The 11,813-nt window shown below is 40.9% G+C and overlaps 2 protein-coding genes across 7 annotated transcripts in view; one reads left to right on the top strand and one right to left on the bottom strand.

The window, feature by feature from the left end:
- The window catches only part of mark2b (MAP/microtubule affinity-regulating kinase 2b), a 62,505-nt gene extending 58,885 nt beyond the window's left edge, over positions 1-3,620 (top strand). For all 6 annotated transcript variants that reach the window (XM_014019047.1, XM_014019050.1, XM_014019048.1 and 3 more), the window contains one exon: positions 1,189-3,620. In XM_014019047.1, the coding sequence (XP_013874501.1) occupies positions 1,189-1,538 (350 nt within the window). In that variant the 3' untranslated portion in view covers positions 1,539-3,620. The remainder of the gene's footprint in view (positions 1-1,188) is intronic.
- A 1,250-nt stretch (positions 3,621-4,870) lies between these two features.
- The window catches only part of rcor2 (REST corepressor 2), a gene marked incomplete in the record, with an annotated part of 17,470 nt that continues 10,527 nt past the window's right edge, over positions 4,871-11,813 (bottom strand). Inside the window, 5 exon segments of the mRNA XM_014019055.1 lie at positions 4,871-7,282; positions 7,405-7,566; positions 8,537-8,604; positions 10,749-10,806; positions 11,004-11,081. Of these exon segments, the coding sequence (XP_013874509.1) occupies positions 6,944-7,282; positions 7,405-7,566; positions 8,537-8,604; positions 10,749-10,806; positions 11,004-11,081 (705 nt within the window).

Here is an 11,813-nt window from a genome sequence, read left to right as displayed (position 1 = left end):
TTTTTTTATTTCTAGGCTGCATTAGCCTTAGGCTAAATCTGGTGCAATGCATTAAATGTTTTTATGTTTATGTTTTAATTGCACATTGTTCTAAACAAATAATTTCATTCATTCGTTTGGTTCCTATTAGTTGTAGTGAGCCTAATCATTTTTGTTGCATATGTTTGTGCGCCTGCAGACTGTCATCGGATGATTTCATCAAGACTCCCACCTCTGATCAGTTTGTAAAGAGTACTGTGAGAAAAGGACTCCTTCCAGAGATTTTGGAGAACCTGCTGTCTGCACGAAAAAGGTTTGAACTCTTTGGAGGAAAAATACAAATCAACATATTTAATGTGTATGACGGTAAAAGAAACAAAGTAATTATTGATGTAATGCTAACTTAAGGTATCATTTCTGTTCTCTCAGTAAATCATTACAGTATTTATTCATTTCATTTAACAAACAAAACACATTACATACAACAAAATAAAAATACAAATCACAAATTAAATGAAAGGTAGCAGAAAAAGAAAAAAAAATCTTATGGTTTCTGCCCCTTTTTCTCAAATGTATAAATTCAATCAAAAAGATCTTCAATTTCCAAAAACAAAAACTTACAAAAAGAAAAGAAAAACAATAAAGGTTTAATTCCTTCTTGAGCAGAAACAATTCATACATTTTACACAAACATATTTCTCCAACTAATTAACCTTTATCATTCTCTGAAATTAAACCAATAGAAAACTAACAACAGTCATCTTAGCTGTTAGCATTAGCTTCCGCAAATTTTTTTTATCTGTTTAGCAAGTTAGCATTAGCAGAGCTAGTTGTGCTCACCACTGCCCAACTTCTGTTCCAAGCACTGATTGTGCAAGATGTTTTACTTTTTTCTTTCTAGCTAATTTTAAAACTTTGCCAGGAAAAAAGAGACAAAAGATTCATGAGACGTTTTTAAGACTTTAAATGTAATAATTTCCTGTATTTACAGTAAAATAATTATGAATTAAACATCTATTTTACTACAAAGAGATGTTTAATTCATAATTTCCTGTATTTACAGTAAAATAATTATGAATAAAACATCTATTTTACTACAAAGAGATGTTTAATTCATAATTTCCTGTATTTACAGTAAAATAATTATGAATTAAACATCTCTTTGTAGTAAAATAGTGTAAAATATCCTTTAAACCCCTCCCCCTCCAGGTGGCACTGGCACTCCCCCAGCCAACGCCAGCCAGAAGGACACGGCCAAGCCGCGCTCCCTGAGGTTCACCTGGTCCATGAAGACCACCTCGTCCATGGAGCCCACGGAGATGATGCGCGAGATCCGCAAGGTGCTCGACTCCAACAGCTGCGAGTACGAGCTGCGCGAGCGCTACATGCTGCTCTGCATGTCTGGCAACCCGGCGCACGACGACTTCGTCCAGTGGGAGATGGAGGTGTGCAAGCTGCCGCGCCTCTCCCTCAACGGCGTGCGCTTCAAGCGCATCTCGGGCACGTCCATCGCCTTCAAGAACATTGCCTCAAAGATCGCCAACGAGCTGAAACTGTGAGCGGGAAACGGGCTGAGATGATGCTGTCAGGTGGGCGGGGCGTATGTGGGGGGGGCGGGGCAATATGAGGTAAGCTAAAGATGATTGTTTTCGAGACTAAAGTCTGAAAGTTGGGGCTGCCGGTTCTGAGACTACAAAGCGTTCTGATCCGTACGGAGACTCAGAGCTGACCAGACGGTGGTCTTCTCTCTACCCTGCTGGGGGCGGGGCTTCTGTCTAAGACGTTCCACTCTTCTGCATGTCCGATCTTCTCTCTGTATTTTTTATTTTATTTTATTTCAGGAGTCACACTTTGATCACTTGGACCACTCCAGTTTTTCCTCCTATTTATTCAGTTTCCCTGCACGCCTCTGCCGTCGCCTCTTTTGTTTTTGTTTATCCAGTGGGAGGGGTCGAGGTGAACTTGTTCCCATTCTGATCGTCCTGAAACGTGAACGGACTCCAGCTGAGCCAGGACTTCAGTCGCTGAAGCACACACACACACACACACACACACACACACACACACACACACACACACACATAGTGACGATGGTTAAAACAAACTCTTATAGTCCTCCTCACCCTCTCTCCTTCGGCCCTTGAACTCATCATCCTCTTCAGCACAAACACATTTTTCACCTTTTCACTTCTTTTTTTTTTTCATTTTATTTCTCACCATCAAGTCCATGGAGGCCAGTCTGACTTGATGTCACCATCGACCGTGCAGTCTTTACTTTTGTACTGTTGTTTTTTGTTTTTGTTTATTTTATAGCTTTTTTTAAAGAGTTGTGCACTGGAACAAGAGGGGCATCTTTGAACCTTTATGGAAGAGATTCCTGTTGGATTTTATGTTGCCTTTATTTTTGGGGGGGAAAAATTCGGGGTAAGAGTTTTTTTTTTTTTTTGTACTTTCTTCAAACCGTTTTTATTTTTCTCTCCTGATCTTTGTTGGTTCGACTCGCATCACGCCTTCAAATCCAGAACCCGACTCGTCCCCCCATCCCCCACTTTTTTTGTTACACATCCCAAGAAGCAAACTCAAAGATTTATTATTATTATTATTATTATTATTATTATTATTATTATTATTATTAGAGAAAAACAAAAGATCACTGGAAAGAAATAGACAAAAAAAAAACAACAATTGACGATGAATGGTGAATTATTTTCCTGATTCTATATTTTTGTGTTGTTTAAATTTTGGGGTTTGTACAGATTATTTGGGGGGGAGGGGGTGTCGGATCATCGCTGCCTTCTTTTTGTTAATTTAATTTTTTTTTTTAGTTTATTTGGTGTAATGCACCTTTAACTCCCCACTCCAATTTAACACCAACTCTCCCCTCAAAGTGTAGGATTGTTGATCTATTTAATGATGATGATGGTGGTGGTGGCTACTGCTGATTAATTTTTTTTTGGTGCCTTTTTTTATTATTTTTATTTACTTAATTAAAGGCCTTGTTGGTCCAGAATGGCTTGAAGCAGAGAGAGAGAAAAGTTTTTTTATTTTTTATTTTTTGGTTTCTCTCGTATCAGAGCACTCGTTCACACTCCAAACCCCCGAGCAGAAGAGGAGGAGGAGCTTTTTGTTGATGCTGAAGAAAAAAAACTAAATTAGTAAAATAAAAATACAAAGAGGGTCAAACAAAGCCTGTCAGTTAGTCGTACCTAACTCAACACTTTTCTTTCTTTTCTCACATCGACACACTGTTTTTGTTTTCTTTTAGGTTTTTATTCCGTCAGGATTTTTCTTTAAAGAAATCATTGTTTTTACGGTGCTGGGTTTTGGATTCAAATTATTATTATTATTATTATTCAGGCTGTTGCTGTTATGTTATCTCTTTCAGGGTTGATTTTATCTTATCTTTATTTTTGTTTTTTTTTTTTTTGTTTTACATTGCTGTAATTTACATTGATTTTAAATGTGTTTTGAGCAAACTGTAACTGTAGTGGTGTTTTTTTTTTTTTTCTCGTTTATTTTATTTTTTCCGGGGGTCGGGAGGGATGATCAACTCCTTTAAAAAAATGTATTATTCTTTTTTGTGCAAAGACAAAATGATGAAAAATTACAATGATAGTAATAAAACAATGATATAATAATGATGGTCGGTTTACAAGTCGTTTTCTGATCGCAGCGTTTTGATTTATAATGGACTCCAGTGAAGAACCACGAGGGCCTCACAACGCACAGAAGAAAAAAAATAACCGTTTGTGGTTCAGATGAGACAAATTGTTTTGTTTTTGTGCTATGGTACCAACAAATTGATCCAAATGCTCCAGGCTGCTCTAGAAGTGCTACAGCTAGCTGCTGCTAATCCTATTTGCACATGCAAATAACTCAAATGTAAAACTGACATAGTAAAGGTTTGGAAAATCATGGTTGTGCAATGGCCACTAACATCTATTTTCCACTCAGACTAGCAGTTAGCTCGCTAATAAAGCTAGCATAAGACTTTCTACAAACTCAAAAAGCAATCTGTGACAGGTAAAATATTGTTTGTTCATATTGTCTCCACAGAACCCCACTTCAAGGACTTGATTTATTTTCTGTTAGCATATTGTGAACCACTAGACTAAATTTAATCAGCGATGAACCCAGCTTACCAAAAGCTTAGGTTAACCACTAATCTGCTAAAGAAGAATCCTAGCTTTGCTAAACAGAAGCTAACCCTAATCGCTAGGACAACAACTGCCTGTCTTCATCTCCTTCCAGTTGAAAACTAGTGGAATTGACACAAATTGTTAGTTGTCTGTTGGTTTAATTTGAAGGTGGGTGACAAATGGGCTAATCCAAACCAGAGTTAAAGGGTTTACCCCTTTCAGAATAAAAGCGTTTATTTGTTCGAGTTTGTATTATTTTTATTAATACCAACAAATAGCAATTACTTTACCACATTTTATAGTCGGTTTTCATATTTTTTATTTAAATATTAAGTGTTATTGCTTTTTGACGCTCTTAGTTTGAAGTTTAGCCGCTAAACAAGCTATCAAATGTTTCCATCATTAGCAAAAAAGCTAATCTGCTAAACGAGAAACTAGTTTTGTTATTAGCAGAATTGTGTCCTCTGCTCCTAATTTTTGAGTGAACTAGTTGTACAATTGGCTTATTTTTTAAATCAACCAAAACTTAAAGAAAACCCAACCAATGCTGAGCTAAAACTATGAGGTAAGGAAACTATCATTAACAAATCGATCTTTGTTCCATGCATAATGTCTGTTATTTTGACAGCTCCTCAGGGTAGAATTGTACTTTTAAATTTGTGATTTGTACTTGTAATGTTGCAAAGTTTTAACTTTTAAACTTGTATTCTCACAGAAAACATTTTGATTTTACATTACTACAAATACAAATCTAAAATTTATGCAAGTTTATTGACTTAAACGTACAAATTTAGACACTACACATACAATTCTTTATGACAGTTATCTTACCCCATATAAAACTAGGTGTGGTAGTATCAGAGTATTGACCAGGTCCCCCTTTAGCTCACAGGTAAACAAAGTCAAGTTTGTTTACTTCACCTGAAATACAAACCTTTTAGAAAACAGAAAGCAACCAAACATTTGGATCTTTTTTTTTTATTCTAAAATGTATTATTTTTAACAGAATTGGTTCTGTCACCACAGTGTGAACAACTTCTCAAAAACATAAAGGATGCACAAAATAATTATTTTTTTTCTTTTTTTTACTCAAAGCTGCTTCAAACTGAACAGTTTATATAAAAAACAAACATCTGCTCAGAAAAAGAAATTGGTGAAACAACTGGATAAAGATGAGACACTAACTGCCTTATAAACAAGTTTAACGTCACGACCTCGAGAAGACTTAAATAAAAGAAGACGAGACGCTGCGTTTCCTACTGGTTTACTGGCTGATTTATCACGTGGTTACAGCAGAAAGTTAATTCAGGTGACCTTTGACCTCTCACACCTCCTGGCTTTGGGATGAAGGCCGAACTGATGAAGCTAAAACAAGATGTTTCTTAAAGTTTAAATTTATTCACTGTGAAACAATCAGACCCAAGGCTGGCTCTGCGTTCTGGGGTGGATTCTAAAGTCCTCCCTTACAGAGACACACACATCTGTGTTTTCATGTTTAATTTGTATCTAAGAGAGTTGAAAGTAAAAAAAAAAAAACTTGGATCATTTGTTTTCTAATGTACATTTTTCTCGTTCCACAGTTTTTGTGCCATTCCAACCATTCATATATAAACGTTCAGCTCCTTCAGGATATTTCTGAGTTATTTTATCAGTTTAGACTTTGATATATTTTTTGTTCTAATTGAGAAGTAATGTAGTTTTATTTAATGTTTAAAATAGTTAAACCTCTCCTGCACTTTAAACCTTTTATTCTTTCTTTTTACTTTGTTCTTATTTCAGCCCTTTTTTTGCAAATAAGAGTTTTTCTGCTGTTTCAGCTGTCTTTCTGTTCTTTCCAGCAATTCTAAGTTTTTTCCCTTTATGCTAATTATTTTTGATTTTCAGCTGTTTTCTGCAATTTAAGCTAATGTCAGCATTTTCAGCTAAAATCGCATTTTTGTGATAATTTTAGCTACTTTTTCAGTTGCTTAATTCAGCAAATGTATGCTTTTTCTGCATCTTTGTGCTAGTTTTAGCTTTTTCTGCTACTTTTCCTCCATTTTACAGCACATTGCTAAGTTTTTGCACATCTTTTTCTTTTTTGTCTGCAAAACATTTTTAGCATCCACTGCATTTTTGCAGAAAAAAAATTTTTTTGAAAGGAAAGCTGGTCCAGACGGTCTTTGTAGAAAACGGACTTGTTGAGTCCTGTACGAGGTGTAAGAGGTCAAAGGTCAACCTTAAATCCTCCACATGTGAGGGTTCAGTTCAAGACAGGAGCAGCCAGTGTTTCATCACTGAAAATACCTGAAAATAAAATAAACTCAAGTCCAGTCACAGGTTTTATTTTGGCTCTTTTAGTGCTCGATCAATGATTCTAAATAACGAAGCACGATCTAAACTACGTACAGAAACTAACAGTCAATAAAACGTTACTCCAGGTAAGACTAGGAACACATGGCTATGACCCGAGAGGAAGAGGAGTTCTCTGCCTCTTCCTTTTGTTTTCGTTTATTCATTAATTATTCGCAGATCTTTGAGGATCTGAAGCTCAGAAGAAAAGCCGGTTCTTCAGGTGAACCTGCAGGAAGCAGGCTGGGCTCAGACACGAGCAGCTTCATTACATTTTCTCTCCTTTGATCCTCCGCCTCGATCCAGGTGTGTGTGTGTGTGTGTGTGTGTGTGTGTGTGTGTGTGTGTGTGTGTGTGTGTGTGTGTGTGTGTGTGTTGGAGGTAGTGTGTGTTACAGTAACGGGGTGATCTGAAATGACCAACGTCACCTTCAGGACCTGAGCGATCATGTGACCCAGTAACTCCAGGTAAAAGTGACGTCGATGCTGCGTTGATCAGTGAGAGCTGGGCTGCTCCACTTTGATCCCCACCAGCGATGGAGGCAGCTGACCTGCAGAGGAGGAGGAGGGAGGAGAACCCCTGAGACTGGAGGAGGAGGAGGAGGTCACTGCGGGCCTGATGAGCGGAGGGGGAGGGTGGTTGTGTGGAGCTCGGTTCTGGAGCGGTCGTGTCTGAAGAGGAGGCGGCTGCCGGAGGAGGCTGGGAGGCGCAGAGGGCGGAGCCGGGCGCAGCAGAGGAGGAGGCTGAGAGAGGGAGGAGGAGGAGGTGTGGAGAGAGGAGGGAGGAGAGGAGCTGCTGCTGGCCGTGTCGGGAGGAGAGTCCTCCATCTTAACCTGAAGAGACAAAAACAACTGGTCAGAACCAGAACCAGAACCAGAGTCAGATTAATGTTCTTCCTGTCTACACATTAAAGGGTTAAAATATTTAAGCATAATTAAACATCCTGAGTCCTCACCTCCTCCTCCTCAGCTCCTCCATCTGCAGCAGCCCCCACCTCCTCGCTGCTCCTCCTTAGGTCTCTCTGGTCCCGGTTGGTGGCCACCTGCTCGGCCGCCCACTCCCTCAGTACCTCGTCCAGGTTGAAGCGCCGCCGGTAGCTCACGAAGAACGAGCTGACCTGAGCGAGCGGACAGAGGTGAAGTTAATGAGGACCGCGCTGCGTTCAAGGACCGCGCTGAGTTCAAAGACTGTGCTGCGTTCAAAGACCGCGCCGCGTTCAAAGACCGCGCTGCGTTCAAAGACCGCGCTGCGCTCCAGGACCGCGCTGCGTTCAAAGACCGCGCCGCGTTCAAAGACTGCGCTGCGCTCCAGGACCATGCTGCGTTCAAAGACCGCACTGCACTCCAGGACCGCGCTGCGTTCAAAGACTGCGCTGCGTTCAAAGCCCGCGCTGCGTTCAAAGACCGCGCTGCGTTCAAAGACCGCACTGCGTTCAAAGACTGCGCTGCGCTCCAGGACCATGCTGCGTTCAAAGACTGCGCTGCGTTCAAAGCCCGCGCTGCGTTCAAAGACCGCGCTGCGCTCCAGGACCGCGCTGCGTTCAAAGACCGCGCTGCGCTCCAGGACCGCGCTGCGTTCAAAGACCGCACTGCGTTCAAAGACAGCACTGCGCTCCAGGACCGTGCTGCATTCAAAGACTGCACTGCGTTCAAAGACTGCACTGCGTTCAAAGACCGCGCTGCGTTCAAAGACCGCGCTGCGCTCCAGGACCGAGCTGCGTTCAAATCCAGGACCGCGCTGCGTTCAAAGACCGTGCTGCGTTCAAAGACTGCGCTGCGCTCAAAGACCTCGCTGCGTTCAAAGCCTGCGCTGCGTTCAAAGACCTCGCTGCGTTCAAAGACCGCGCTGCGTTCAAAGACCGCGCTGCGTTCAAAGACCGCGCTGCGTTCAAAGACCTCGCTGCGTTCAAAGACCTCGCTGCGTTCAAAGCCTGCGCTGCGTTCAAAGACTGCGCTGCGTTCAAAGCCCGTGCTGCATTCAAAGCCCGCGCTGCGCTCCAGGACACCACAGAGCACAGGAGACTAATGACTTCAGGACAGAGGGGGGGCTGAGAGCTGAGGTCAGAGTAAGAAATGCAGGAGGCTCACCTGAGCTGCAGTTTTCGTGCCGATCACCTCAGCGATGGCTGTGAAGTCTTTACCGTAGCGACGGATGGCTGGAGAGGAGACAGGAGGTTGTCTTTACTCACACGTCTGACAGAGACGCCGTTTACAGTTAACCTAAATCTGATGCAGCTGCTCCCAGCAGACCTGACCTGCTGCAGAAACAAGGACACGGCTCACAGCTGGAGGAGGAAGCTGCTTTCTGCTCAGGCCTCTGACAAGTTTAAAGCTCCAGGCTTCTTTAGCTCTTTGGTTCCAGACTCATTTAGATGGTGCTTAAGAGACGTATCACTTGCCATATTTGTGGGTGCTAATGTGAGAGGTTAGCATTATTTACATAGCAGTACCAGGGTTTCCTCCAGTGTATTATAGCCCTGGTGGTCCAACAGTCCTTAACCCATCAGGCTAAACATCAAAGACATTTAGAGCCAGAGTCAGCAGGTTCTTTGTTTTTAGCATCATTGAGAAAACAGGATAACTAGCTAGGACCTAGCATTAGCAATGTAGCATTAGCAACTTTAACTGCAAAGATTTTGTGGTGGGCACAGTTCCCCTAAAGCACTAAAGCACTAATAGGGAAACAAATTTCCTGATTGGTGCTTTAGGGCTTTTGCTAATTTTAAAATTTATTTGTGGATTAGCACTTGCTAAATTTATGTGCTAAATTTAGAAGCGCTAACTGAGGTATTTAAATGTTATTGATCAACATTAATGTTAACAGCTGACATGAAAGTTGTCGCACATTTTCTTCAAATGTGTCACTGATCCACCAGGTGATAACATATGAACCCAAATACAGCTGTGGAATGTCAATGATAAATATTAAGAGATAAAAATGGCAACATGTGACTCATGTTGTCTGTTGAACAATGTTCATGAGTTGACTGGATTATTTTAGTGCTTTAGAATTAGCTTTCGCTAAAACTTTCTGTGCATTAGTGCTTTAGAATTAGCTTTCGCTAAAACTTTCTGTGCATTAGTGCTTTAGAATTAGGGGATCTAAATATTTGAGTTAGTGTTTTAGAGCTAGTGGAACTAATTTTTAGATTAGTGCTGCCCACCAGTGGAGTTTACTCAATCCAAGCTAAAGCTATAATCTCAGAGCAGATTTGACTTTAGCGTCATGGTTTATGACAGTAGTGTGGGGTGTTCTGTTAGCATCTAGCTGCCTCATTCAACTTTTTAATTATTTTTTGTAGCTAGCTTTTGAGGTTCCTTCATACTGGTTTCCTAAGCTATATGCTAGCCCACAAACATGGCACGGCCTGTAAAAATAAAGTACCTGGATGATGACGTCACTTAAAACTATCTATTTTAAGATATTCTGCCTTTGGGTTTGTTTTTAAATAAATGATCCATTTTTTTCCTATTTTGTTTTCCGGAAATTACTGATAAATGTGTCCCATCTTATCAAAATGAGGATTAAGTCAAATGTGGTCAAAATGACCTAATTACATTTTCAGATTTCTGGCTTTAAAAGCTACATTTTGATACCTGGATTATTCTGATAGCATCAGTTTATTCAGAGATATGGACTTCATTGGTCTTGTTGGTTATGATAATACATCACTGTTTGGTCTGAATCCTACTTTTATGTAAATTTATTGAGTAATTTTTGATGTTAATATAAAGAGGAAACCTCAAATAGTATTTGTATATTAAGATTTCCCAGTTGTAAAGAAACAAAAACATTTCTAGCTCACAGGGAAAAAAATTCAAAAATTTAAGGCGTTTTTCCTCAAAATCAAGTTTTTTGTTGCTACTGCTCAAAAAGGTGCTTCAAAAATGTTTTTTAGGATTATATTTTAGTTCATTCAAATGATACATTGATAAAGGCATTTATTCATTATATTCTGACAAAATGCAATTTTTGCACACGTTTAAATCAAAACCCTATATCTGCCTGTTTCTCCACATTTCACTTTTGGACTTAATCCTCGTTTGGATGTGACGGGTCACAAATATCGTGCTGTTGAACGAGAGTAAAACACACAAAAGTCACTGAAACAACTCTAAACTGAAACTAGTCCCTGTCTGTATTTCCTCACACTCATTTAGACTTTGCTCTCCTTTAATGAGTGAACTCTAAACAACCTTGAACATGTTGAAATGTGTCTGAACAGCAGTGTAAGTCCTGTGTGGAGAATGTGAATGTGTCATCTGACAGGAGGAGGAGGAGGAGGAGGCTTCTACTCACCCTGCACAGCCAGGAGCTGCTCCTCAGTGGTCCAACGCGAGTTCATCTTCGGAGCGGGCTGAAAGAGAGACGGACAGAAGTGAGAGGTGAAGAGGAGCGCCACGTGAGGCGATGGAGAAGTGACACCTGCAGGCTGTCGAGGCAACAACACAGCAGATAAATGGAGGAGGGGAGGGAGCGAGAGCAGGACGGATGATGAGTAAACAGAGGAAACAAAAATCAATGAGGTAACAGATGGAGAGGAGGGAAACTCACCTCAGAGGGTTTGAAGGCGTCGACACCTTCAGTCAGGCTCTGCTTCAAACTGCTGTTGGTCTGTTTAACAGACTGAACCTGAGAGAGGAGCAAACAAACAAAAAGAAGGATATTACGGCAAAATAAAGCTTTATAACATGGAGTTAGCACTAATAGAGCTGGACAGTGTGCTGGTTTAAACAACCTGATCATGTTCACATCATGCCCACCACAGAGGACCCTTCTCCTCGCAGCACAGCTGAAAGTGCAGCCAGGAAGTAGACCTGGAGCAGCCGGCTGTACAAATTCAGGAGCTGCATCCTTCAAAGGACACAGCCTACCTGGTCTACATGGTTAGGCTGTCAACCGTGAAGACTGGAGTAAAGTGAGTGTTTGGACGATTTAGCCTTCAGCTTTATTCCAACGCTAAACAAAAGTAACCAAGATTGAAATTAGCAAAATATTTATATATTAATATTATAAATCAGCTTAGAGGCAACACATGAAGAATGAAGGGACCGGCCATATAAACTTGTTTACAATGATGTCTGACAAGAATATAAAAAAACATGTCTAACCCAAACAACCACTTTAAACTTTAAATTTTTATACTGACAAATTTTATTTAAAACTGTACTCCAGTCTCTCGACTCATCTGTCAACTTGGGATAAGGTGGGCTAAGAAGGCTACAGTGGCTGTGTCCAAAACAGCAGGCTGGGTCCTCTGAAGGCCGAATTCGTCGGCCGCATACGTCACAGCGCCGCGACGAAGGCCGCCCAAAACCGAAGACTCCTCCAATGCGGCCGACGAATTCGGCCTTCAGAGGACCC

This window comes from Austrofundulus limnaeus, unplaced genomic scaffold (genome assembly GCF_001266775.1).
Source record: "Austrofundulus limnaeus strain Quisiro unplaced genomic scaffold, Austrofundulus_limnaeus-1.0 Scaffold208, whole genome shotgun sequence".
In the NCBI taxonomy this organism is placed as follows: Eukaryota; Metazoa; Chordata; class Actinopteri; order Cyprinodontiformes; family Rivulidae; genus Austrofundulus; species Austrofundulus limnaeus.
The sequence above is the reverse complement of the archived record's forward strand: the minus strand, read 5'-3'. Positions and strand labels throughout refer to the sequence as shown.